At 33.6% G+C, this 25,376-nt stretch overlaps 1 protein-coding gene across 51 annotated transcripts in view; it reads left to right on the top strand.

Annotated features, from left to right (window-relative positions):
* lmo7b (LIM domain 7b) overlaps nt 1–25,376 on the top strand; it is an 87,004-nt gene that overhangs the window by 8,793 nt on the left and 52,835 nt on the right. For 50 of the 51 annotated variants that reach the window (XM_073945372.1, XM_073945370.1, XM_073945371.1 and 47 more), the window contains exons 3-9: nt 6,981–7,051; nt 7,206–7,275; nt 8,416–8,522; nt 10,685–10,715; nt 11,881–11,994; nt 13,699–13,897; nt 19,014–19,173. In XM_073945372.1, the coding sequence (XP_073801473.1) occupies nt 6,981–7,051; nt 7,206–7,275; nt 8,416–8,522; nt 10,685–10,715; nt 11,881–11,994; nt 13,699–13,897; nt 19,014–19,173 (752 nt within the window). 51 annotated transcript variants of the gene reach the window in all.

The following is a 25,376-nucleotide window of genomic DNA, read 5'->3' as shown; positions in this document are numbered from 1 at the left end:
TTCCCTTTCCGTAAGGAATCTGTCATTGCAGTTTGTTTCAGGACTGTGTTTTGCGTCTTGTTATTGTTTTCTAAAATGTAAATTTGTTTCATCTTAGGTTTTTCTTATTTAATTGTGTCTTATGATAGGTAAAAATGTTTGAGCTTTGTAAAAGTGTTTTCTGGGCACCGTAAATTTGTCGGCAACAACAACAAAAAAATTGCTGAAGTCACTCTTCTCAATTCAACACTCTCTAAGGTCTTTAGCCTTTGTAGGTCAGTATACCTGCACACAGGATTGTCCAAGCAGCTTACAAAAGATCATCATGGGTGCCCTTTAAAGACTATACTTTAAGTATAGTCAACTAATCAATATTTAAAGTGTAAGCATTAATTTAAAGGTGATTAATTTAAAGGTATTCTGCTTTCAGGTAACTAAAAAAGACATGAAAATGTATTTAGCTTGTGTTCCAAGATCAGATATGTGCAAATGTATGAACAGGGACGAGCTTGGACCCTCTCTTTGGTCCTTTTTGAAGTTGACCATACACAGGCGGCCATTAATAGACTACATTCCATCTGCCCAAACAAGCTGATGATCAGGATGCCGAATTGGGGAAGGACCAGGAATTGATGCTTCAGTGCATCTTTATCTGAAAACAAAGAACCCCTGAGTAGTTTGCCACATTCTGTTTGCCAAATGCGACCTCTACCACATGACTGGTACAGTCGGGTGACTGCTTGAACTGACACCTCAGTCTCCATAACGTACTGTGTGGCAATGTGGGAGGATGGGTGTGAGGCCCAGTTTCTGCATGCATGTGTTGATGGGGATGATATTAGTGGGTTGACAAGGATTGATCTGAGACTAAGAACTCTGTGTGGTTAAAGCTATCAGTTTTTTCAAAAATATAAATTGTCATCATTTACTCACCATTTACATGTTTCAAACCATTAGGAGTTTCTTTTGTCAAACACACACATATTAAAAAAAAAATAAAAAATTGAAAACTTATAACCTTTGACTTCCATAGTATGACAAACAAATACTGTGGAAGTCAATGGTTACAGGTATTCTGCTTTAACAGAATAGATAAATTTATAAAAATCTGTAACCACTTGAGGGTGAGTACATTTTCATTTTTAGGTGAACTATCCCTCTTATAGGGAAGATAGATGTGTTTTTTACTTGTGAATTGTAGGGAACCTCTTGATTTTGTTCATGGCTTATTTTGCTTGCTTAATGGCAGTAAAAGCAGTTATGTGGTGTACAGTTTCAAATGATGGATGAAGATCAGAATAAAATTGGGTTGGAATATGGCATGTCTGGCTGGAGTGGAAAATGGTATGCTGTGTTTTTTGCGAGTCTGTGGTTGCCTGTCTGTGGAAATTAATTTGATAAAACTACTCAAGCTTTCAGAAGTTGTTTTTTTTTTGTAGAAATGTATTTTATTAACTTTGGCTGGAGAGTAAAGTAATCCAAACAAGTCATCCCTTTTCCAATCTGTAAAAGTTTAGTAAGGATTGTACAATAGGTTTATTTATTTATTTATTTATTTTAGTTTAGTCAGTGCAAAGTGTCACCAAGTTTGCTGTAGCCCACTTGCTTCAATATTTGTTGTGTTGTGTGTTCTGAGAAACCGTTGTGCAGAGCTCAGTAGGGGTAGGCCCTATATCGCTATGAATGTGACTCCCAGTATTAAGTTGTGTCAAGATTAGGGACGTTATGATTAACCAACTTCAAAATTAACTGTGCTTTAATTCATTACAGTTAATTAATCATAAAGGCTTCTCAACACGGCATTTCTGCACAAAACAAAACTGTTGAAACTAAAGGTTATGCGCAACTGTGCGCTAGTTTAAAGTTCTGCGCTTGTTCACAGAGACTAAAACCCACACAAACTGGAATAACTGTTGCTGAGGCTATTAACTGACATTATTTCTAATGGAAACGTGTGGCTTGAGCGTGCATATTGGGAGTGACATGCTTTCCTGGCATACCAAGTTGAAAACATTTAAACTTTTCAGAATGCTGCGAGCGCACCGCGAGTCACGTGACAAGAACTGACCATTCAGTGTCATACTTCGTATGGAATATACACATTGCTGCTCTGGTCTAAAAAGAAAATGAAAATACCATGGATTTTGGATTTTATAATATAGTTGATTAAAAGACAGAGGTCCAATCACCTTTGACTACATTTGTTATCTTTAAAAGGGAAACAATTAGCTAATATGATGCTTAGATTTACATTAGACCAATACAGTTAATTTATTTATTTTCATTTTTTATTCAAAAAAGCTCAAACTTATCCACTTTTCCCCACATTTAAAGCTGACAGGTGTAAACATTGTCTTAACTGATGCTCAACACACCAAATCTGTTAAAATCTCAAAAAAGTACTCGAGGGTTTTGTGAACCTTTAAATGACAGGTAATGGGTGCAGCAGTGCTACTGGATTTACATGTTTATTCATCACGTTCTTCCGAAATACCAGGAAGTAAGTTACTGTTTGTCTGGGAGGGAAATAGAGAAAATATTATATTGACATAAACTGTTTGTATCTTGCGTGAATAAAGCACATCATCCAGTTATATTGAAAAATAATTAGTATTGCCTGTCCATAGACATCCGTGTGCATTTTACAAGCTTAGGTGGTTTGTTTTGCTAGTAGTAGGGTTGTAACGGTATGAATTTTTCACGGTATGATAATCGTCTAAAACAATACCACGGTTTGACGGTTTCGCGGTATACGGTATGTTACAAAATAATAGAACAGTGAAGCAAATTTGACTTTTTCCAAATAATATATTTTTAGTTACTATAAACAACACCACTTACAATGAACAAATAAAAATAAGAAAATAATAAATAATGTGTCAAAGTCCAAATAAAGTCCAAATAAACATGGTGCAAATCCTCAGTAAAAAATAGATATAAATATTTACTATACTATAAATAGTTACATAACGAAACTAGATTCAATATGGAACATCCTTAGGTTTTATGTGCCAGCATGGATATGGTTGTCTATGGATATGGATATGGTTGTCTGCAATGCAGACAAACAGCTGCATCTTCATTTGCGTCTTTTGAAAACCGCAAGAGCAGCAGTTCGTCTTTGCTGTGTCACTGTTTTGTCATGTTTCTGTGCTGCTGTGCATGCAAAAGTACTTAGTATGAGAATTATTTCATGCAAAACTTTTTTTTTGCGTTTTATTTAGCCGCGCATAAATGTATGCCTTTCTCTCATTCCGTGTTGTTCAAAAAGCTTGTTTCTCAATATGCATTCTTCAGCGGTCTTGCGTCCTCGTGTTCTCGTGAAACGTCATCATCAGCTGCCTAAGTTCAGTTCCAATGCTCAAGACCGCAAGTACGGAGGACGCGTGAAACTTCCCGGATGTGTTCTTGATATCGAGGACGCACCGATGCAGACTTGAGCACCGAACTGGCTCTGGAAGTCCCAGAAGTCATTGCGACTGGAGGTGGGAAGCGCAGCATTTTATTTAGATTTATTATTAAAGTTCAGAGATATCACTTATTTACCTCAGGAGTTTCCCTAAATGAAACGGTGAAGGTAAACATTAACATGAACATCTTAATAAAGGAATAAACACATTAATTGTGTTTGTTTGATGAAATTCGTATTAAAATTTGTTTTATTTATAATGTGCAGAGTATATTTATAATGTTTTTATGCAAAGTATATATTTTGAAGAGGGGGAAACAATAAATCGTTGTACGAAAGCTGTAATGTTTAATTAATTTCCATTTAAAACGCGTGAAGGTCACATGACCATCAGGAAGAACGCAGCATCCCATTTCTCAAAGGACGCGTTCTCTGCCCTCGCGGTCTCCTGAGTTCGTTCTTCCGAGGACAGCTGGCAAGACCGCACTCTACAAGAACGCAAGTCCATTCTCTGAGAAACAGCCTTGGTCCACAAACAAAAGCGAAACCTATGCTTATTGGTTGTGATATAGCGAGTTTGAACCAATCTGGGCATGGAGGAGGGACAATGCATCAATGTATCATGTCTGATTTGTCCGGAGACACAGTGACGAGCGTTTCTTTGTCAAATCAGCGTTGTCAAATGTTGATGACGTAACCGCACTGATTCCGGAGCCTCTGAAAGTCCGCGAATGTTATGTGATACAGCACTGGAAAGCTGAGATTCTCTTCTTTATGCCAATCTTTGAATTGTATGAATCGGATCAGCGGATCAAAAGTTATTAAACATTTAAGAGCAATACTTATTTTTAGCCGCGGGCGGCTGTCTCGGTCTTTAAGGGTTAAAACCGTTGATATGCAATTGTTCATGGTATGATAATCGTGCACGTTCAAATCGTGGTAAACCGTCATACCGGTATATTGTTACAACCCTAGCTAGTAGTTATGTGTATTGGAATGTCTGAAACCCTAAATGCATTTTTTTTTTACAAACACAGAGAAATTGTAATTTTTATGACATTTGCTGTGCACCTCTTTCTTGAGCACAAATCGTCAGGTTTGAATTTGAGCAGATGATGATGTGCGTTATAACGTTCTCATCACAAGAGTGATTTGTATGCTTTAGGGACCAGCCAATGCTAATCACACTGGTGTGATTGTATGCATGTCCAGGAGGCCAACATGCACTATACCTTTCATAAGTCTCATTGTATTCACCATATTTAATATCCATTTTTCAATATGCAATCTTGTTTGTATTTGTGTTCTTATGAGATTTCATCAGCCATCACATGGTGCCTTTTGGAACACTGTTGTTAACAGTTGGGTTTTTTAAAGATAAAGATAAAAATTAAAACCTAACCATTAAGTTTTTTTTTGTTTGTTTTTTTTCAGAAATAAACGATTGCATTTTTAAATTTTATTTCAGCCCCTAAAACATTATTGTGCAAAATGTCATTTTCGGTTTTCTGCCAGGAAAGAAAATGCCTGACAACTTGAAACAAAAAAAAGTTTGTTTTAGAACAATGTTCAGTGAATCAATTTCACTCTCCCTCTAGCTGTAGTCCTTGCAAAAGTGTTACAAAGCATGTTTGATTTCTGTTTCAGTCATTGGTGTTTACCAATTTACCTAAATTTAGGTTAAAAACAACACAGTATTTTTTAAAATGCCAATTATTCAAGTTCTGTAAGTTGTACATGTGGGGGAAAATATTGATACACCAAAGTATCGCAATGTTTTACAGCAATATTATATGGATTCCCATATTGAAATAATGCCAATATTTTATTATGGTATTTGGCATTGCTTTCTTACCTCAATCGAACTGCTCCAGAGTTAGTTTCAACTGAGCCGAGACCACCTCATTCAGGCGATCTCAGAGCTATTGTTTTGGTACGAATCTGAGTGCGATTGTGGTGTTCACATGTGATCAAACAAACTGAGCTAGGCGGGCAAAAGTGAAATGATGTCCCATAAAGAAAATGTCTGCCAGCATATTTTTAAGTGAAAATCGAAGAAGCTTCAAACACTTCGTCAAATTGGAATTATAAGGTTCTATCTGCCTTCTGAATGATTTTCAGATATTTAGCTTCAAAGTTTTTGCATTCCATAGCAAACAGTATGTGTGAAACAATTGTTTTTTTTTAAATAAAAAGTCTTTAAATTTAAACAACTTAAAAAAAGCCCATATTAAATAAGTTGTAAATTAATAAGAATGTCAATAACAAAATTTTGACAAAAATGTCAGATAGAACTTCATAATTCTAAGATGATGACTTATTTGGATTCTGGTGTTTTCTACACTTAGTAGGTTGTTAGGTTGAGTCGCTTTGGATTAAAAAAAATAATAAAAAAATAAATAATATATATATAGTTGTCTAGCATATTACACTTTTAATGCAGGGAGCATTGTTCACTTTAACAAGGGGACACCACCACCATCATAAAAGGGTGCACTCGGTCTATTTCAAGTTTTCTGTTGGTAGCAAGTGTCAAATTTATGTCACCCTGAATGGCCGAAATCATGGCTTCAGGGATGCTCTGACCAAGTCCCCTTGTCATAACAATTCACCCTTTTCAAAGTCACCTAGTCAGATGCTATTTCTGCAGTAGTTGATAACGAGTGGATTGTTTGCTTGTCATCTAGTCTACCTAGGTATTAATATATCAAAGATTTTCTTCACCCCTGACTGGTCTTCATGTCTTGTTTCATCACCGTGTGGTTTCTGTGCATTTAAACATTATTAATCTCAACCACAGATGCATGAATATATACAGTTAATGACAACATGCATGATAGTTTTGCATTATTCAACAATGATTCTTTAATTTTTATTTTTTACACAGAGAATGGTGTTCTTGATTCTCCCCCTGTGGTTTTAAGATGCCATATCAAATTTCAAATATGATTTATTTCAAATAATTGTATTTTAATTAAATAGCTTTCAGTTGATATATAAATCTCAAAAAAAAAAGAAAAAAAAAATCTATATATATAAATATATATAAATCTCTCTCTCTCTCTCTCTCTCTCTCTCTCTCTCTCTCTCTCTCTCTCTCTCTCTCTCTCTCTCTCTCTCTCTCTCTCTCTCTCTCTCTCTCTCTCTCTCTCTCTCTCTCTCTCTCTCTCTCTCTCTCTCTCTCTCTCTCTCTCTCTCTCTCTCTCTCTCTCTCTCTCTCTCTCTMTATATATATATATATATATATATATATATATATATATATATATATATATATATATATATTGACACTTGTGATTGGTTTTGTGATCTAGGGTCACATATTATCTACAGTGTAAAAATGAAAGGTTCCACACAATTCATTCATGTTGTCCAACCACAAATAAATTTAGTTAGCTAATCAAATTTAAGCGGATTGAACGTAAACCTATTAACTTCCCCCCCAAAAAAAACTCTAGAATTGTTTTGTTTCAGCTTATTTTAAACCATGTATCAACAAAAATCATTTATTTTAGAGTATGTAGACTAGGCAAATACAGTTAGAGTTTCAAACATAGTTCAAATCTGTGATGCGTTTTCTCTCCCTTTACAGGAAGTGACTAAAAAGAGTTTTGGAAGCAAATCTTTTCGAGTGGCTTTGGAGGATGGAGTTCTTCTGTGCGAGTAAGAGCAATTTGAACATATATATTTGAACATTGCATTGTTTTTAAAATATCAAGATATAATTAGAATCCATTTATTTTCATTTTATTTTATAATTGGTTATTTTTGTAATCAATTAATGTTTGTCTGTGTATATTTGTGTTTTGTTTTTTAGTCTGATCAACACACTAAAGCCTGGCATCATCAAACGACTTAACAGACTCTCCACTCCTATTGCAGGCTTGGTGAGCAAATTTTTTTCATTTAGGTTAAATACATAATGATTTATATTTGCATTAACTTGTGGGTGGTAAATACCTATATGTGTGTGTGAATTGTGTGTGTGTGTGTGTGTGTGTGTGTGTGTGTGCGTACACACATGACCGTATTCACCATGCACAAGTAAAAGCAAAGCAAAAATGAATGGCTCAGGATAGCGGGAGACAGAAACAAAGCGATCTCAAGACAGCCAGAAAACATGAGGGAAGAGCTAACTGTGGGCTCTTCTTGAAGATTAGACTGTCATTTAATTATTATTATTTTTAGTGAAGTGAACTGAATAGTGATTGTTCATACGATTTATGTTTGTGTTTGTTTTTATTTTTCATGACTGACCTATAACATTATATGGCACAAATTAATTAAAGACCATTCAGAAATATGATGCTCTTTTTTGCACTTTTTAACGAGTATGTTCCGGGAAAACTGAAATTGTGCGGTGGAAGATAGTCATGGTAACTTTTAATTCCTGTTTTTTTTTTTTCCAGGAAATAGTAATTTACAAGTAATTAGTAATTTAAGCACTGGTTAATATGTTTAATTTAGTTCATAGATTTAATTAATTGAATTGTAAATGCTTTTAACATAATTTTTGATGTTAAATAATAAATAATTAATTCATTTAATTTAGTTAAATTTTACATTAAATAATTTTTGGTAAATTATTTTAACATAATTTTAACATTAAATAATAAATAATTAATACATTTAATTGAGTTAATTTTTACGTTAAATATTTTTATGTTAAATAATTTTTAAAGCTAAATAATTAATATGTTTAATTTAGTTAATGGATTTAATTTAGTAAAAAATTCAAGTTAACTATATTTGGTTTAAATCTGCAAATGTCAAGATGTTTTCCCTGACTCCAGTGGATCCGGCTTTAAATGTAGAGAATGTGTGGGACACCTGACAGCTGTCTTCCCCCCCCCCACCCCTGTTCACCTAGTCCATTGCTTGTGCTGCTCTATTTTCAACTGAGCTTCTTCATTCAAGCTTCTCTGTTTTGGATCTCAACTTTATTAATGCACTGGTTGTTTTGAGGATGATGTCAAACTTTTCATTTATGATATCATTGTTGATGGTCAATCCTGGTCTCTCTTCAGGATAATGTGAACGTGTTTCTCAAGGCTTGCAAGAAGCTAGGGCTCAATGAAGCACAACTATTCCATCCTGGAGACCTGCAGGATGTCTCCACACGTGTGACTGTCAGGTGAGCAGAGAAAAGTGAAAGTGAACATTCCATTTTTATTTCTTTATTTCTTTTCTTATAGTTTTTTAATTGTATTGTGATTTTAAATTTTTTGTAAGTTCTCCTATAAACTTTCAGAGTTGAATGTCTCTTCTGACTTTTTCCTTGTTTAATTCAATAAGGCTTAAATGCAAACTGATGCAAAACTATCTATCTGTATTTACACTTTTATTGCCGTAGCTGTTTGTGTGGAGTATAAAAGAAGTAAAGTCTTTAGGGGTGACTGCAGGACAAGCTTCATTTGAATAGTGTTTGCGGTTTGATTGCATTTCCATACTAAATGAAAGGCTGTCACACATAATCTGTCCAACATCTTATTCAAACAATGAAAACTGGCCAATGCAGACTAATGTTCTGGGCAAGCTGCATTATGAAAATGTATTTTGAATCAAATCTGATAGCATTTAAATGGCAGGACGGCCAGACATGGCATCACTGTTAAAAAGCATGGTTCACTTAAAAAAATGCCAGAGTTTTCTTTTTCTCTGCATTTTAAACACAAAAGACTCTGGCTGCTATTTTATTTTATTTTATTTTATTTTATTTTATTTTATTTTATTTTATTTTATTTTATTTTATTTTATTTTATTTTATTTTATTTTATTTTATTTTATTTTATTTTATTTTATTTTATTTTATTTATTTTTAATTTTATTTTATTTTATTTTTTTTAATTTAATTTAATTTAATTTTATTTTATTTTTGTATTATTTTTTATTTTAATTATTTAATTTTATTTTATTAATTTTATTAAATGTTATATTTTTCCCTTTTGTTCTATTAAAAATAATTTGATATTATTGGTATTTAATTTTTATTTTTGTATTTTATTTAAAGTTTATTTTATTCAATGTTTAAGTTTTTTTTTTTTCATTTCATTTAAATAAGTACTTTTAAATACATTTTTATTAACTTTTTTTTTTTTGATTTAGTGTTTTTTTTAATTTATTTATTTTTTTTATTCTTAGCATGGCATGTTTTTAAATAGAAAGATTAGGTGTTAAACTTAAGACTAAAATTGGTCTAGTTAAGAAATAATTAAATTTCCTTTACAAAATATTAATGTTGTTTGAAATTCAGTCCTCATAGTTCCCATGTGGCCAATTTGTGTACAGTTTGAATCATATCACTCATTCATTCTCTCAACTACCATCCTGCATTGTGCACTCTTTGAAGTTAAAGTTTACATCTTGATTGTGTTATTGGTTTGAATATTATACTAATGGAAGTTCAATAATTTAAATGCTAATCAAGTGCTCTATGATCCCTATACAATATGTTTTCAAAACCATATGAATCTTCCATTGAAGTATTTTTCAATAAGTCTTTCAGTCCCAATTCTTGCTTCTTCTCACACCCTCATTTTTCAGACTCCGACTCTACTCTGAACAATAAATCAACTTTGTCCACCATGCTGAGAGCTTAATGTTCCCACAATTGGCCTTGTAGAGAGACGAGGGGCACGAGAGGGTGGAGATGGGGCACAGTGACCTCTAAAATTAGCCCCGTAAGACTGTCCCCTCAAACCAAATGCTATAGGGAAGCTATAGTGAACCCAGTTGCTATTTTTAACTTGCATACCTTCTCGCGGTCATGTTGGTTTAGGGCTCAATGGAACAACATTCACACTTTCACTTAATAACCACAGAACTATTACATCAAGTGTTCCTCCTTAACCTGTCTGGTTTGTTTAACATAACATGCCTGTTTAATGAGCATTAGGGACTTAAATGGTTGCATTTGTCTGCAAAAGCATGTTTGCTAGTTCATAGTGCTAAACAGATGGCTCGCATGTCCAATGTCAGCACACACAAGCATGTACCCCTGTCAGACTGATTACTGTTTTGTGTGTGTGTGTGTGTTTGCTTATGTGACGAAAAGGATGATTGTTCTTGTTATAATAAGCAGTTTTGTATGGAATTCTTGTTTGTTGATTTGTTAATATATTTACCAGTGTACATGATTTGTGACTTATGTGACATGTACAGTAGTCGGCCCATTTATAGCAATGACTTAATTTTATTGGATGGTAGGAATGGATTTAGTTGCTTGTGCTGTATAGGGTGCAGGAACTGAACTGTGTCTGTTCATTTCATTTAACCTGCTTCTTTTCTTCTGCTTAGACGTGAAGAGACAAACAGAAGACTAAAAAATGTAAGTTTTATTTTTTATGCTATTGCTATCTTGTTTTATCACCGACAAATGACTTCTGTTGAATGACTTAAGTGTCTGTGCATGGTATAGTATGTCTTTGCAGAGTGAATTTGGCCTTTGACTCTTTATTTTGCATACCCAACAAGCTAATTTGTAATTGTATCTCATTACAGTCGTCTAGTAAAGTGTTGTTTAGAATTGGACATTTAAAGCCACTTTGCATGCTTTATAGATTAAGGACTCCGATGCAGATACATATGAACAGTGTTCTTTTTTTCTTTAACTTTGTTTTGTAATAATACATATTTTAAATGGTTTAATTTGGCCATAGCAGTTTCATTTCAGCTAGAGTCATGAGAATTAATGTAAATTCAGTGTAATTGAACAGGTTGTTTATTAACAATGACCATAATATTTGTAGGAAACTTTTTGGTAAAAAAAAGGCCAAATGTATGGTTTCTGCAATTTTTTTTAATGAAAAAATTAATTGCCTAATAAATATATATATATATATATATATATATATATATATATATATATATATATATATATATATATATATATATATATGCATGTATGTGTGTTTTTATTTATATATATATATATATATATATATATATATATATATATATATATATATATATATATATATATATATATATATATATATATATATATATAGGAAATATATATAGAAAAAAAAATAATTTAGGGATTGCTTTGAATCTGCCCCTTTTCTGCATTTCATTGATAATATATTGTTAGAGTATGTGCTGAGAAATGCATTTCAAAAGATAAAACTGTTCTTGTCCAACTATCTGTTATTTGATTCCTCATTAGAATAGTTGGAATAATTCTGGAGATCCAGCAGGCACCAGATAGCCCACTGTTGTGTTCATTGTCTTGTACATGTGCAACATTCCTGCCATGTTGCCACCCTGTGATTTGTGTGTGTGTGCAAAGGGTCATCGCTTTCTAGATGAGAACAGGGATGAAACTGGGACACAGAAGCCATTCATGCCACACGCAAACACGCACTACACTCAATTCTCAGAGGCTTTTCTTTTTTTTGTGTTGTGTAATGTCAACGATGAGTAAAGTCTGCATTTGGGTTTAAATTTTGTTCTAGTTTTTTATGATTTTTTAAAATGTTTTTGAATCACAGGTTTTGATAACTATATACTGGTTGGGGAGGAAGGCCCAGTCTGATCCGTTTTACACCGGACCACAGTTGAACCTGAAAGCTTTTGAAGGTTTACTTGGCATAGCATTATCTAAGGTATTCCCATTTGTTCCTCTTATTTTTATTTCCTTGCATTTTGAAATTCTCTTTTGTTGTTTTGTCATTTTTATGTTTTTATTTTTTATTTTTATTTTTATTTTTTTTACCATTTTCATTGTTATTATTTTTCAAGATTTTCCTTTTTTTTAGGAATTCACAATTTAGATTTATAGTTTTTATTTAAGTGTTTACAGATTAATATTAAATTTTTTTTTTTTTTTTTTCAGCTTCTAAATTTTGTTTTCAGATGATGAATTTTGGAAGTTTAAGTGCTTGGAAATGTTTTATTTTATTTTGTAGTTATTTTAATAGTACAAAATGATCCCAACGTTTTATTTTTTTTTTTAAATCCAACCCTATTGTATACACTCACCAGCCACTTTATTTGGTACAACTGTTTGTTAATGCAAATGTCTATTTAACAATATAAACAAATCAATGCATTTAGGCATGTAGAGATGGTCAAGACGATCTGCTGCAGTTCAAACCGAGCATCAGAATGGGGAAGAAAGGTGATACTGGAATTATCACGCACAGCCATCTCTAGGGTTTACAGAGAATGGTCTGAAAAAGAAAAAATATCTAGTGAGTGGCAGTTCTGTTGAGGCAAATGGCTTGTTGATGCCAGGGGTCAGACAGGAATGGCCAGACTGGTTTGAGCTGATAGAAGGCAACAGTAACTCATTACAACAGAGGTAGGCAAAAGAGCATCTCTGAAGGCACAACAGACCAAACCTTGAGGCGGATGAGCTACAGCAGCAGAATACCACTCAGAGAACAGGAAACTAAGGCTTTAATTCATACAGGCTCACCAAAATTGGACAATAACAGATTGAAAAAACGTTGCCTGGTCTGATGAGTTTCGGTTTCTGCTGTGACATTTGGATAGTAGGGTCAGAATTTGGTGTCAACAACATGAAAGCATGGATTCATCCTGCCTTGTACTCAAATTGCTTCCACAGTCAAAAGGTCTTTAATCCAATAGAGCATCTTTGGGACGTGGTGGCACAGGAGATTCGTGTCACAATTGTGCAGCTGACAAATCTGCAGCAACTGCGTAATGCTATCATGTCAATATGGACCAAAATCTCAAAGGTATATTTCCAGTATCTTGTTGAATCTGTACCACAAAGGATTAAGACCGTTCTGAAGGCAAAAGGATGTCCAACCTGGTACTAGTAAGGTGTACCTAATAAAGTAGCTGGTGAGTGTATATATGTGTGTGTGTATAGAAATATAGAAAGATGGATGTACAAACATATATTGCATTGTATAGGAATAAATAAGGATTAAGCACTTTCCTCCTTGCTTAATTGAAAAATGTTTCACATAGTGTCAATACATTTTCTTCCGTACGAGTTCCATGGATTGCAAACGCAATGCATAACATTATACCATACTGTCTAACAAACAAGCTCCTCTAACATGTTCAAATCTCATGCTATTTGGACGCTTTGTTCTCATTAAGGACGTCATGCAGGTCCAGAATGCCCCTTTATTTCAGGCCACTGTTAAAATGATCCACTCAGGCGTAAGTCAGTGTTGTCAGTCCTTGCATAGTAATTATCAATGCATTGAACAGCATATTGCTCTGTGTGGAAGTCATTTTTTTTCAGTCAGTAAAAAGTGTGTTCATTTAAGCTCAGTAATTTGCTATCCTGGCCCTCTCTGTAGTTTTTTTGTGGTGTGTTCTTCTACCAGGCTCTGGAGGAGTCGGCACAATCCAGGTTGAGCGTGAGGGACAGTGGGTATTCGGAAGGCTGGTTCTCTGACCGAGAGGAGCTGTACAGTGTGAAGCAGCCGAGCTACAGGAGGGAGGATTCAGTGGAGAGCCTGGACTCAGTGGAGTCTCGCACACTCAGCGTGGCTTCAGACCTCACACTCAGAGCCGGCAGTGAAGGTAAGACTGCACTCTCTGTCTCTTATGTCTGCTTTTTTATTTATAAAAGATATTACACTGCACAGTGGTTTTGGAAATACACATTTTATAAGTTGAGCGTCTTTGCATTTTCATCAAGCAATTTTTATAATTTGATATTCCGGGATTCTGGAATGCTCTGATTGTTATTGTATTTGTGTACTGTTTGATTTGCATTAGATAATGGGTGCATATATTTGTTTGTGTATTTATGTGCAGTGATTTCCTGAATTAATTTGGTCACATTTTAGATTCTGAACGTATTCAATTCTGTTCATCTTTATTTCTATGGCACTTTTGTAATGTAGAATGTGTCAAAGCAGCTTAACATAGAAGAAGCTCTAGTAAATTGAAACTGATTAAATACAGTACTGTATAATGTACACTATACACTGCTCAGAGTAATAAGGTTTGAGTTTTTTTGTTTGGAAGGGGTTTGGGGGTAATCACGTGACACTGCTGTCTTTTGGTAAAGCTGCTGACATTGAAGCATTGATATCATAATATTTCTTATTATTGTAATGCAGTTAATTTTAATTCAAATGATTGATAAATGTATAAAAAGAGCAAACTGTTAAATTATAGTGTACATACCTTAACCTAAACGTTTGCATTTTGATATATTCTAAAAAAGGAATAATGATCATAATTCAAAATAAATAAAATGTGCATATTCACCTTACTCTTCACATATGAGATGGCACAGCCATTTAAATCTTGTTGGCTCCAGACTTCCGGTCTTATTCTCTTCTATTCATTTTTTGATGTTAAAATCAGCTCGTTATGCTGTTTAAAGACTGATGTTTTCTTGTTATATTATTCTGCTTTGTGTAGTCATGCAAACACTTGTTTGACCACAAGTGTATTACAAACAAATAGTTTGACCACTTTCTGTCATTTATTATTCCGTTGCCTATGGGAGAAATGACTTGGAAGATCTAAAACGATCACAAAAAATGGCCACACTTCTGCATTGAAGATTCAGGTCAATATAGTGCATTTTCAAAGTCATAAATGATGTTTTACATTCGTATTTTTCAAACCAAAGCATTTATTTAAGCAAATATTTAGTCATTTCTATTTAGTGGATATATGGTTACTTTTTCCAATAAGGTTTCGTTAGGTAATTCATTTAATAACATGGATAAAGAATGAACAATACTTGTACAGGATTAGTTAATTATAGTTCAATTTTCTAATGCATTATTAAAACCATAACTGTTAGTTAACAAGAACTAACTGTTGACATGAATAGTCATTAACTAATGCTAGCAATGCTAAATAACTACTGTAATATATTGTTCATTGTTGTTCATGTAAATGCCTTATTGTAGGCAGTGTTTTGGGTAATGCATTACAAGTAAAGCAAAGTTATTTAATAATATTATTTTTCTAAGCAACAAGTAACACATTACTCGTATAAATTAAGTAATATTTGAGTTACTTAAAAAATAATGCGTAGTTACTTTTTAGTTTAATTACCTTTTAAAAATAAATGTATGAATTAAAATTAGTCACAATGAATCATTCAGTCAATGAGAGAATGTGTTCATTATTTTGAATGCATCGAAGAAAAGGAGATTATTTCAATGGACAGTGATTTTATTTAAGACAAATAGTGCAAAAGTTGCAAAAACATTGCTTTAAACTATAATCTGAATATACGGCATGTTTTCAAAGGAGTTTTCAGATAACAGTATCCCAAGATATCTTTTTTATGCGTTTTTATAAAGGTAAATGTTGGTGTAGGTTATACAGTGTGTTGTTAATTGCAGAACTCCTGTATTAAAAACAAAAAGAAGAAAACAAGTTCTGAAAGAGATCAATTCTCAGCCAGGGGATGTAACGTAAAATTAACCCAAAAGTAATGTAAGGCATTGCTTACCATAAAAAGTAATGCAACTAGATATTTCTTTAGGGAGTAACTCAATATTGCAATGCATTACTTTCTCAAGTAACTTTCCCCAACACCGATTGTATGAACCTTATTGTAAAGTGTGGCCAAATAAATTAACAAACATGAGCATATTAAACACACAGCATTACACTATGCATTCATGCTAGATGATTTTGGATCTGATTATTAAAATATTTTTAATAAGATTTTAATAAGATCAAATGAAATTTATGTGGAGTCTTTCAATATGACTGGGCCATCAATTAAATTTTAAACACTGTTTAAACACTGTCTCAACTCAGTAGCTTACATTTTAAATTTAACTGTGATCATTATATATATATATATATATATGTTTTTTTTTTTTTTCTATGTACATATCTAAAAATTCCAGGTGTAAATAGAAATGTTATCTTGACAAACTGTTGCATATGTATGCATATCTTGCATGTAAAGACTGAACCATAAAAACTGGGGTGTTGTGATGGTTTTATTTTCCGCATTTCAGCACATGTTGGTCCATTTGGTTGCCATCACCAAAATTAGTGTCTTGTTTATTTGGCAACTTCAATATTGCATCTCTCAAACACTCGGTAATGAAAGTACAGACCCTTGTTTATTCACCTCATCCATTCACATACGTGTGACATTCCAGATTATTCCACACCCATTCGGTAATGTTCAACCCTCTGCCAACGGAATACAAGTGTGTGCCAACAGAGGGTCTGCTGTGATATTGTAAAAGGCTGTCTACTGTCTCTGGGTTGTAATGTTACTAAAAATTATAGTTCATGCATTTTAATAACTCTTAATGGTAATTTCAGAACACCAGCAAAAATAATGGGATATTTAACTTTTTTTTTTGTGTGTGTGAAAGTAGGTATGTATATACTGGCACATTACAAGTGTTGTGCACAACATAAGTCAAGATTTCCACAATGTTATTTAAATAAGTTGTCAGTAAAAATAAAGATAAAGGATATATATCAATAGACTGAGGTTAAAGCAGTAGAACTTGGAGTTAAATGAAGTGAGCATGCATAAATTGAAAAATACATATATTGACACAAAAGACAAACAAAATAAATAAAAGGGATCACTGTATTTATTTTCTTTTTTTTACTCATTGCTTATATTATCTAAAACCTTAAATTAGTAAATATGTTGGTAAGAGAGAAAGAAAAAAAAAACAGAGAGAGCTCTATTTTACTCCTTGTTTTTTGGGTTTAAACAAACAGCAATGTATTTCTAGCCACTTTGTGCATGTAATACTTTTTATACCAGTCATAAATGTGCCTTAACTGTTTAACCCCATGTATAAAGTCATGAATCAAAGTATGAATCACTATTTGGTCTCACTCTGTCAGAGATTTATTTTCATGTTTTGTTGCAGTGAGCTGTGTAGTAATTGTTGAATGCCTGGATGCAGTGGCCTCTTATTTGTTTTTTTTTGTTGAGTTTTGTTCAAGTTCAGTCTTGCAGATCACCTCATCGCAACCAGCAAAATCTAGACTGAATGTTCATTTCAGATTTATTAGTGTACAGGTTTTTAGTGAATATAATGGGAACTTTAGGAAGAGAACAGAACTCACATTTAAATCAAGTGATTGACAGCTCTAGTATTGACAGACGTACGTTTTGATTGTTTTTAGGATATAATCATTTGAATAGCAGTTGTTTTTTAAGCTACTAACTTGAACTGAGTCTATGATTTACTGTAAATGAATTCCTGAGTATCAAAACTTTGTTACTGTATTAAAGAGTTCGCAAAGCTGCTTTGATAAATAATTATTCCTTATTAACATGAACAGATGCTTGGTCAGGCCAAATATCCAGTTATCCAAAGTTAGAGTTCATGTGAAGGACTAAGACATTCTCTAACTAGCACTTACTAAACATTCAGAAAAATTAGCAGGCAAACTTAGTCTGTTTTTATTTATTGTTTAAGTCTTTCTTTTGTAGTGTTTGCACTAGCATGTGGGCCTGTCAAAGAGATATTTTCTCTGTTTCTGACAAATTCATTCATGTTTTGATCAAGCATTGCATTTTGCCATTCACATATAATTACTTTAAACCAGCAGTTTCCTTTTTTGCCAGGATACTTGTATTTTAATATTCAAATGACTCCTAAATGACTCCTCATGCCCTCCACAAACAATCAAAACATAGCATTAAAGAATAAAAAAATGTGTTTGTTGCCTAAAACTCAATTTGATCCAAAATGGCAGACGGTATGAGTAAAAATGTAGGTTTGGATGTTTCACAAAACTAATCTTCATTGCAAACTGTGCCTGTACAAGACTGTTGTTAACTTTGCTTAGTGATGGTAGACTTTTTATTGTTGTTGTTGTTGTTGGTTTTTTGAGTTGCTATAAATAAGCTATCATTGGTTCTTAGAAATAATATAATCATCTTGACTTTGGCTTACCAGCATATTGGTATCTGCTTTATCTCTACTTCTAGCCATCAAAAATCCTTGTAAATCTTTGGTGACCCTGAAAACATTGCTTTAGACAAACTGTGAGAGCATTTAAAAATGGCTACCTGTCAAAACACTTTATCTATTCTATATCTAAAATATCTTTATAATTCTATAATTTTTTGAGAAAGTTTGAAAACACTTGAATATAAGGAACAATTCTCAGTATTAACTTGTTGCTAATTAGCAAGCCAATTGTTAACATTGTCCTTTTTTATTTCCATGTATAAAATGTTAATATGTATGATAATATTCTACTTCCTGAAGTCTAAACCACCACATTATGTACTATTGATATGCAGCGAATTACTAGTTCGAGTCAAATGTTATAGTTAATAGTTTGTTAAGAGATAATTGAGCCCTAACATAGTGTTTATTTTTTAGTTATAAAAAACATAGTTATTATTTTATGTACACACACACACACACACACACACACACACACACACACACACACACACACACACACACACATATATATATATATATATATATATATATATATATATATATATATATATATATATATATATATATATAATTTTATTTATTTATATATTTGTTTATCTATTATTAACTTATTTATATTTATTTTATTTATTTTTATTTATTAAATAAGTTTATTTTCATTTATGTATTTATTTTTTTTACTTGCATTAGTAATACAAATTAGCCAACTTGACTGTTGATGGTTTATGCATTTTATTGAACTCCGGTTCCAGGTTGCTGTAGTGACGCAGAAGCAGAGCATTTCTTCAGGATGGCAGAAAGCAGTAAAAGTGGTGCCCCCATCAGAGAGAAGGCACATGTGCCGGCTGTCCTGAGGAAGAAAAGGCAGGATTACCAGCAGGGAAGCAGGAGTTATGCAGGCCACCTAACCAGGTATTTCTCATTTTTTTATTTCTTTTATTTTATTTTTTGCTCTTTTCGCTACAGAAACTGACTCTGCTTAAAAATGTTGGATGACAACCTTTCAAAGCTTTTAACTGTCTAGCTGGAAATCAAGGGTGTGTTTGCAATAGCTAGGGTTCACATTTGGGAAGTTTGGTTAGATTAAAATGAATGCAAATGTAATTGGTTTGTTAGTGTGGTTAATTTGAGTTAAAGTGTAAGCAAACATTGAATAGTTTGTGAAAGCATATCAAGACAAACTTATTGTGTTGTTCAACTGAAATGTGAACACACAATGAACCAAATTTATCTAATCAAACCTAAAACGGGACATGTTACAAAATATAAAAAAAGTAAAATAATATCTAATGCATATACGCATGTTTTTTGGTGCAGGGGTGTGGTTTGGTCTAGTGCAGGCATCAGACGTTTAATTGACAGAGAGTGAAAGTAGAACAAAGAATTAAGAAGAGGGGAATGTACAGTGCTGTTTTGACTCTTGAAAATTTTATAATTTAACATTTATAGTTTTACAATGTAACATTTAGAATTACTCATATTTCATAATTATACAGCCACATATAACACAACCACCACCTTATTCACACAAACAGTGCATCCGGAAAGTATTCATAGCGCTTCACTTTTTCCACTTTTTTTTTTTTTTATGTTACATCTTTATTCAAAAATGAATAAAATTTATTTCCTCAAAATTCTACACACAATACCCAATAATGACAATGTGGAAAAAAATATTTTGAAATTGTTGCAAATTTATAAAAAAAAAAAAAAAAAAAAAAACTGAAATATCACAATTTTGATTTTGCCATTTTTGCCTTTGCTGTGAAACTCTGAATTGAGCTCAGGTACATTGTTTCCACTGATCATTCTTGAGATGTTTCTGCAGCTTAAATGGAGTTCACCTGTGGTAAATTCAGTTGATTAGACATGATTTTAAAAGGCTTACACCTGTCTAGATAAGGTCCCAGGGTTGACACTGCATGTCAAAGCACAAACCAGCATGAAGACAAAGGAATTGTCTGTTGACCTCCAAGACAGAATTGTCTTGAGGCATAAGGCTGGGGAAAGTTAAAGAACAAATTGGAAGATGTTAAGTGGAAGATGTTTGGAACCACTAGGACTCTTCCTTAAGCCGGCCGGCTATCTAAGCTGAGTAATCAGGGGAGAAGGGCCTTAATCAGGGAGGTGATCAATAGCCAGATGATCACTCTGTCTGAGCTCCAGCGTTCTTCTGTGGAGAGACGAGAACCTTACAGAAGATCAACCATCTGTGCAATCTGTCAATTCTCTGGTCTGATGAGACTACAATTGAACTCTTTGGAATGACTGCTAGGTGTTACGTTTGGAGAAAACCAGGCACCGCTCATCACCAGGCTAATATCATTCCTACAGTGAAGCATGGTGGTGGCAGCATCATGCTGCGAGAATGTTTTTCAGCAGCAAGAATTGGAAAACTAGTCAGGATAGAGGGAGAGATGAATGCAGCAATGTACAGAGACATCCTGAATGAAAACCTGCTTGAGGGCTCTTGACCTCAGACTGGGGCGACGGTTCATCTTCCAGCTGGACAATTACACAAAGCACACTGCCAAAATATCAATGGAGTTGCTTCACAACAACTGTCAATGTCCTTGAGTGGCCCAGCCAGAGCCCAGACCTAAATCCTATTGAACATCTCTATTGAGATCTGAAAATGACTGTGCACCATCACTTCCTATCCAACCTGATAGAGCTTGAGAGGTACTGCAAAGAGAAATGGGCAAAAATTCCCAAAGACAGGTGTGCCAAGCTTGTGGCATCATATTCAAAAAGACTTGAGACTGTTATTTATGCTAAAGGTGCATCAGCAAAGTATTGAGCAAAGACTGTGAATATTTATGTACATGTGATTTTCAGTTTTTTAAATTTGTAATACATTTGCAACAATTTCAATAAAATATCTTCTCATTGTGTGTTGAATTGAGGAAATAAATAAATTTAATCCATTTTGGAATAAGGCTGTAATATAATGTGCGGAAAAAGTGAAGTGCTATGAATACTATCCTTATGCACTGTATTAAACATATATTTTACTATGATGTATGTTTATTTATTATCATGCCCTGTTCACTATTTATGTAGTTTAGCTTGTATATTTGTGGCATTCAAGAAAATGCCAACCTATTCTTTATTATTATTATTATTATTAATAATAATATGACTGATGAAAGTGTTGTATTTCATTAAACGTACATACTGTAGCTTTTTGGATTTAGTGGTTTATTATTCAGGTTATATTTCGAGAATATATATTGTGCATGTGGAATTGTCTTTTCCTGAAATGATTGCTAAGATGTAACAAATCTGTTGAGTTTTAATTGAGGTGGTTTTCCCAGCTTATCTGCCTCATCTTTTGGCCATAGTGAAAGTGGGCATGGCTTATGCCATGACCTCCCTCCTGCCTCTGCCTTCCTCCAATGGGCAAGCAGTTACCAGAGTGACAGTGACTCTGACTCAGACCGGCCTGAAGCAGACCCTGAGCAGGACGATCTAGCAAGTCGCAGATTTCGCTCCGTAACCTCTGCGGCTCCAGTGAACTTTGCAATCCCTTCAAAGCCTCAGGGCCCCAGGGTGACCGCTTATGTGACCCCAAATGCTGGGAAGTCATGGCTCACCTTGTCAGATGCCACACGATCGAACCAGAGGTCAGAACTTAGTGAGTGTTTTGTATATAGACGGAGGCTACTGTGGTGCCCTAATATTTGTGCTCGAGTACATCCAACTGCTCCTAACATCATAAGTATTTATTGTGGCTAATTAACTGCATTCATTTGCAAGAACTACTTAGTTTTTCCAAACTGTTATTCTGCTTTTGTGGAATGCATTTGGAAGAGTTATTGCTTGGTGTGGTTTGAGTCTTCACTAATTTGCTTTATTGTTGTCATAGGAATTTTTCATACAAACCAATACTGAAATATTTTAAATGATGCAGTATCGTTTTTCTGTGGTACTTCATACCATACTTTTTTATCAGGCTGGTTGAATTACTTACAATGTTGTGGCCCACCACAGTCTGGTCTGTCCCACCACTAAGGCTGCATTCTCTATGTGATCTTTCAGTTTAGCAGAAAGTTTACAACTCAATGTTAATAATGAAAACTTTAACTCAACGTTAAAAGAGATTAGTTGGCATGAATACAGCTATAAATGAATACAGATGTTTTCTTGACTTACTCTATAAGCACATGCACTATACAGTATAATGGGTTTAATGATTTTCATACTTTGCTAATGATTCATTTTAGCTAAATTAAGTATTGCTTAATTTACAAACCAGTTATTTAGCTGTCAATTTTACGTTTTTTTAAATTCAAATTAATTCAAAATTCAAATGAATTCCTCTGTATTTTAATAAGTTCTTTATTAGCAAACAGTCCTATATTTAAGTGACCAAATCTGAACTGGGGAATATTAAACTTTGAAATTCCTTTTAAAAATGCTGTAAGGTTTGGACTTTTCTAAAATTTAAAAATACCATTATATGTTTGCAGATATTTAGTGAAGTAAACATTCTTGTTTATCTGAAAAAACAACGCTGAAGTCAGATATTCTGCTTTGCAAATGTGCGTTACATGCCAGAACGTCTGTCTTTGTTTTGGTTCTTTAACCCACCCAATACCAGTTTAGCCAATTATACTTTGGCACTCTGGGTTGCCTTGGTGGAAAACCATACATTTCATTCATTCATTCAGTCAGGAAGGCTCTCAAAGCGTGCGTCTGTGACTAAAATGCGACCTGTGGTGAAAGTAGCAGACTTCGCAATAAAATGCAGTTCCACTTGAAGTGGTTAAAAGCAAATAATATAACTGTTACGAACATAAACATTTGGTGAGCAGGTTACGTTGTCCTATTCTGTGTCCTAACAACATGCTACATGATGAGATTTGCATTAATGGTGAACTATCTGCTGCTGCTTTCAGTAGTATGGCAATAAATGTCATGTAAAATGGCATTCAAACTCACATTATTAGCATTTAACACTGAATAAACCACATGAGGTGTATCTGAGACAATCATTATCTGTTTTCTGTTGTTCAACTGCAAGAAAGAGAGGATTTGTAAAATATTAAAATTCAGGCTCGTTTTAATATAGAAAATACTCACTTTATTGCGTAACATTGCTTTTACTCTCAACACAGTTTAAGTAACCTTTCAGGCTCTACAGTCAGGCACACTCCTGTTGGTATCGGCAATCTGACAACCTTTGCTTGTGAGTGTTTTGAACCAGGAGTGCAATACATAGTTTATCCACTGGGTGTCATACTTGCATACTGCACCTTTAATATTGACAATTCAAGGCTCAGTTAAATTCTAAAAAGAAAAAGGAAGTGAACGCGATTCAGAACAAAAGTATTCATTTCAATTATACAAAAATGAAACCATACAACTGAATGAAATTTTTTTTAAAACTTATCTAAAATAAAATTGCTGTGCACTTTAAACATTTCAGTCAATATCTATATTTTGTATATACAACAAATTTGATTAAACAATGTTATAATGTAACAATATAATAAAACATCCCAGTGTTAAATAAATTGTTTAATAATGAAAATAAGTGACGCCTGTAGTTTTTCTTTAATGCAGTAGTTCAAATATATGTGTACTCCTTTATTAATTTTTTATTTAAGTTTTAACAGATCAAGTTAAAGTGAAATTTAGGTTTTAAAATTTTCTAATGAGCAAGTAAACATGCATACCTGTTGTAATTTTAATAATGCTCTGGCAATATACCAGTAGTAGTGAAAATGCTATCAAATGCAATATATACATTTTCATATCAAAGTTACAAAATTCAGCATAATGACAACAACAGTTTGCTGTTCATTCATCTCATTACCAGAACTAATTGTGGTGTGAAGTTGCTGTGGATTTCACTAACACTAAATCTAAAAAAAAGAAACTTAACTGTTTTTGCATGCATGTCAATGCATGTGTTTCTTTGAGTCATTTTTTGCACTGGTCTTATACGGATGGCTCTTTCTTGGGAAGCAGTTTGTCATCTATTCCCTCTGAAAATGGAAGGACAGACTCTGATTCAGCTAATTTGGAGGAAGAGTTTCTTCAGCGAGTCCTGAGTAATGGCACGAGTGACTCTGATGAGGACAGAGGATACGCTGATCCTGTGCTTGATGATCTGTATGCACGTCGAGTGCTTGTCTCTGAGCATCAGACCTCCATCAATGCAAATTCAGATAAGTTCCTGCCCAAATTCTGGACCCCTGAGGAAGACCTACACGTGAGAAAGATCAGACTAGGGTCACAGCGCAGACCATGGTATAAGAAAATGCAAGGTTTAAGGTTTGTCTGTCTATTTTATTGTTTTTTTTTCCCCCATATTTGAACCATGTGATAGGAATAAAAAATAAAGCCCCTCTTTCATAGAAGTTCACAAGCTCATATGTTGAAGTTCGCTGGGCGATTAATCGAAAAAGAATCGAAATCGACATTTAGAACCTTTACTCGATTAAATATTTCCAAGTAAATTTTTTCATTACTTTCCCTACCGCATATGGAGGCATGTGACCCCATTCTGATTTATACTTCTGCTTCAAATAGTTGAGGAATTGTCAGGTGCAGCCTTCGTGTGGTCCCATACTTGCGCAATTCTCAAAAATTTTAACTACACATTACACGTTTGCACTACACTGACGATGATTGGAACCTGTGCCATTAACCCCCATAAAACCACTGTTCCACAATTGTAAGAACACACACAAATATTTAGTAGCTAAGAAGTATATATATTTTTTTTTGAGAAAAAAAATGTTCTTTAAATTTTGATGACATCAGTATTAAAGTTTTTTTTATTAGTTTTCCGTTTAAAAAAAATAAAAATTAAGAACTATGTAATAATTGTAGTCAGAAAAAAAAAATCAATATTATTGATTTTGGTTTTATTGAGAATTTAATTATTTTACATAGATCCTTTTTTTTCTTGTCTATTTAAATTCTTTCTGTCTTTTCACCTTCTTGCTCTGTTTTTGTTTTCTGCTATTTTTTCTCTCTCTCTCCATCCTCCATAGCCGAAAGCAGTCTGGTTCCTCTGAAGATGACTGTGATTTTGACGTGACACCTTGGCTTGGTGCAACCGCTCCAAAGCTTTCTCCTGATCACAAATCCTCTCAAACCTT

Source organism: Danio rerio, chromosome 1, assembly GCF_049306965.1.
Source record: "Danio rerio strain Tuebingen ecotype United States chromosome 1, GRCz12tu, whole genome shotgun sequence".
NCBI classification, from domain to species: Eukaryota; Metazoa; Chordata; class Actinopteri; order Cypriniformes; family Danionidae; genus Danio; species Danio rerio.
This window is presented reverse-complemented; position numbering and strand designations above follow the sequence as displayed.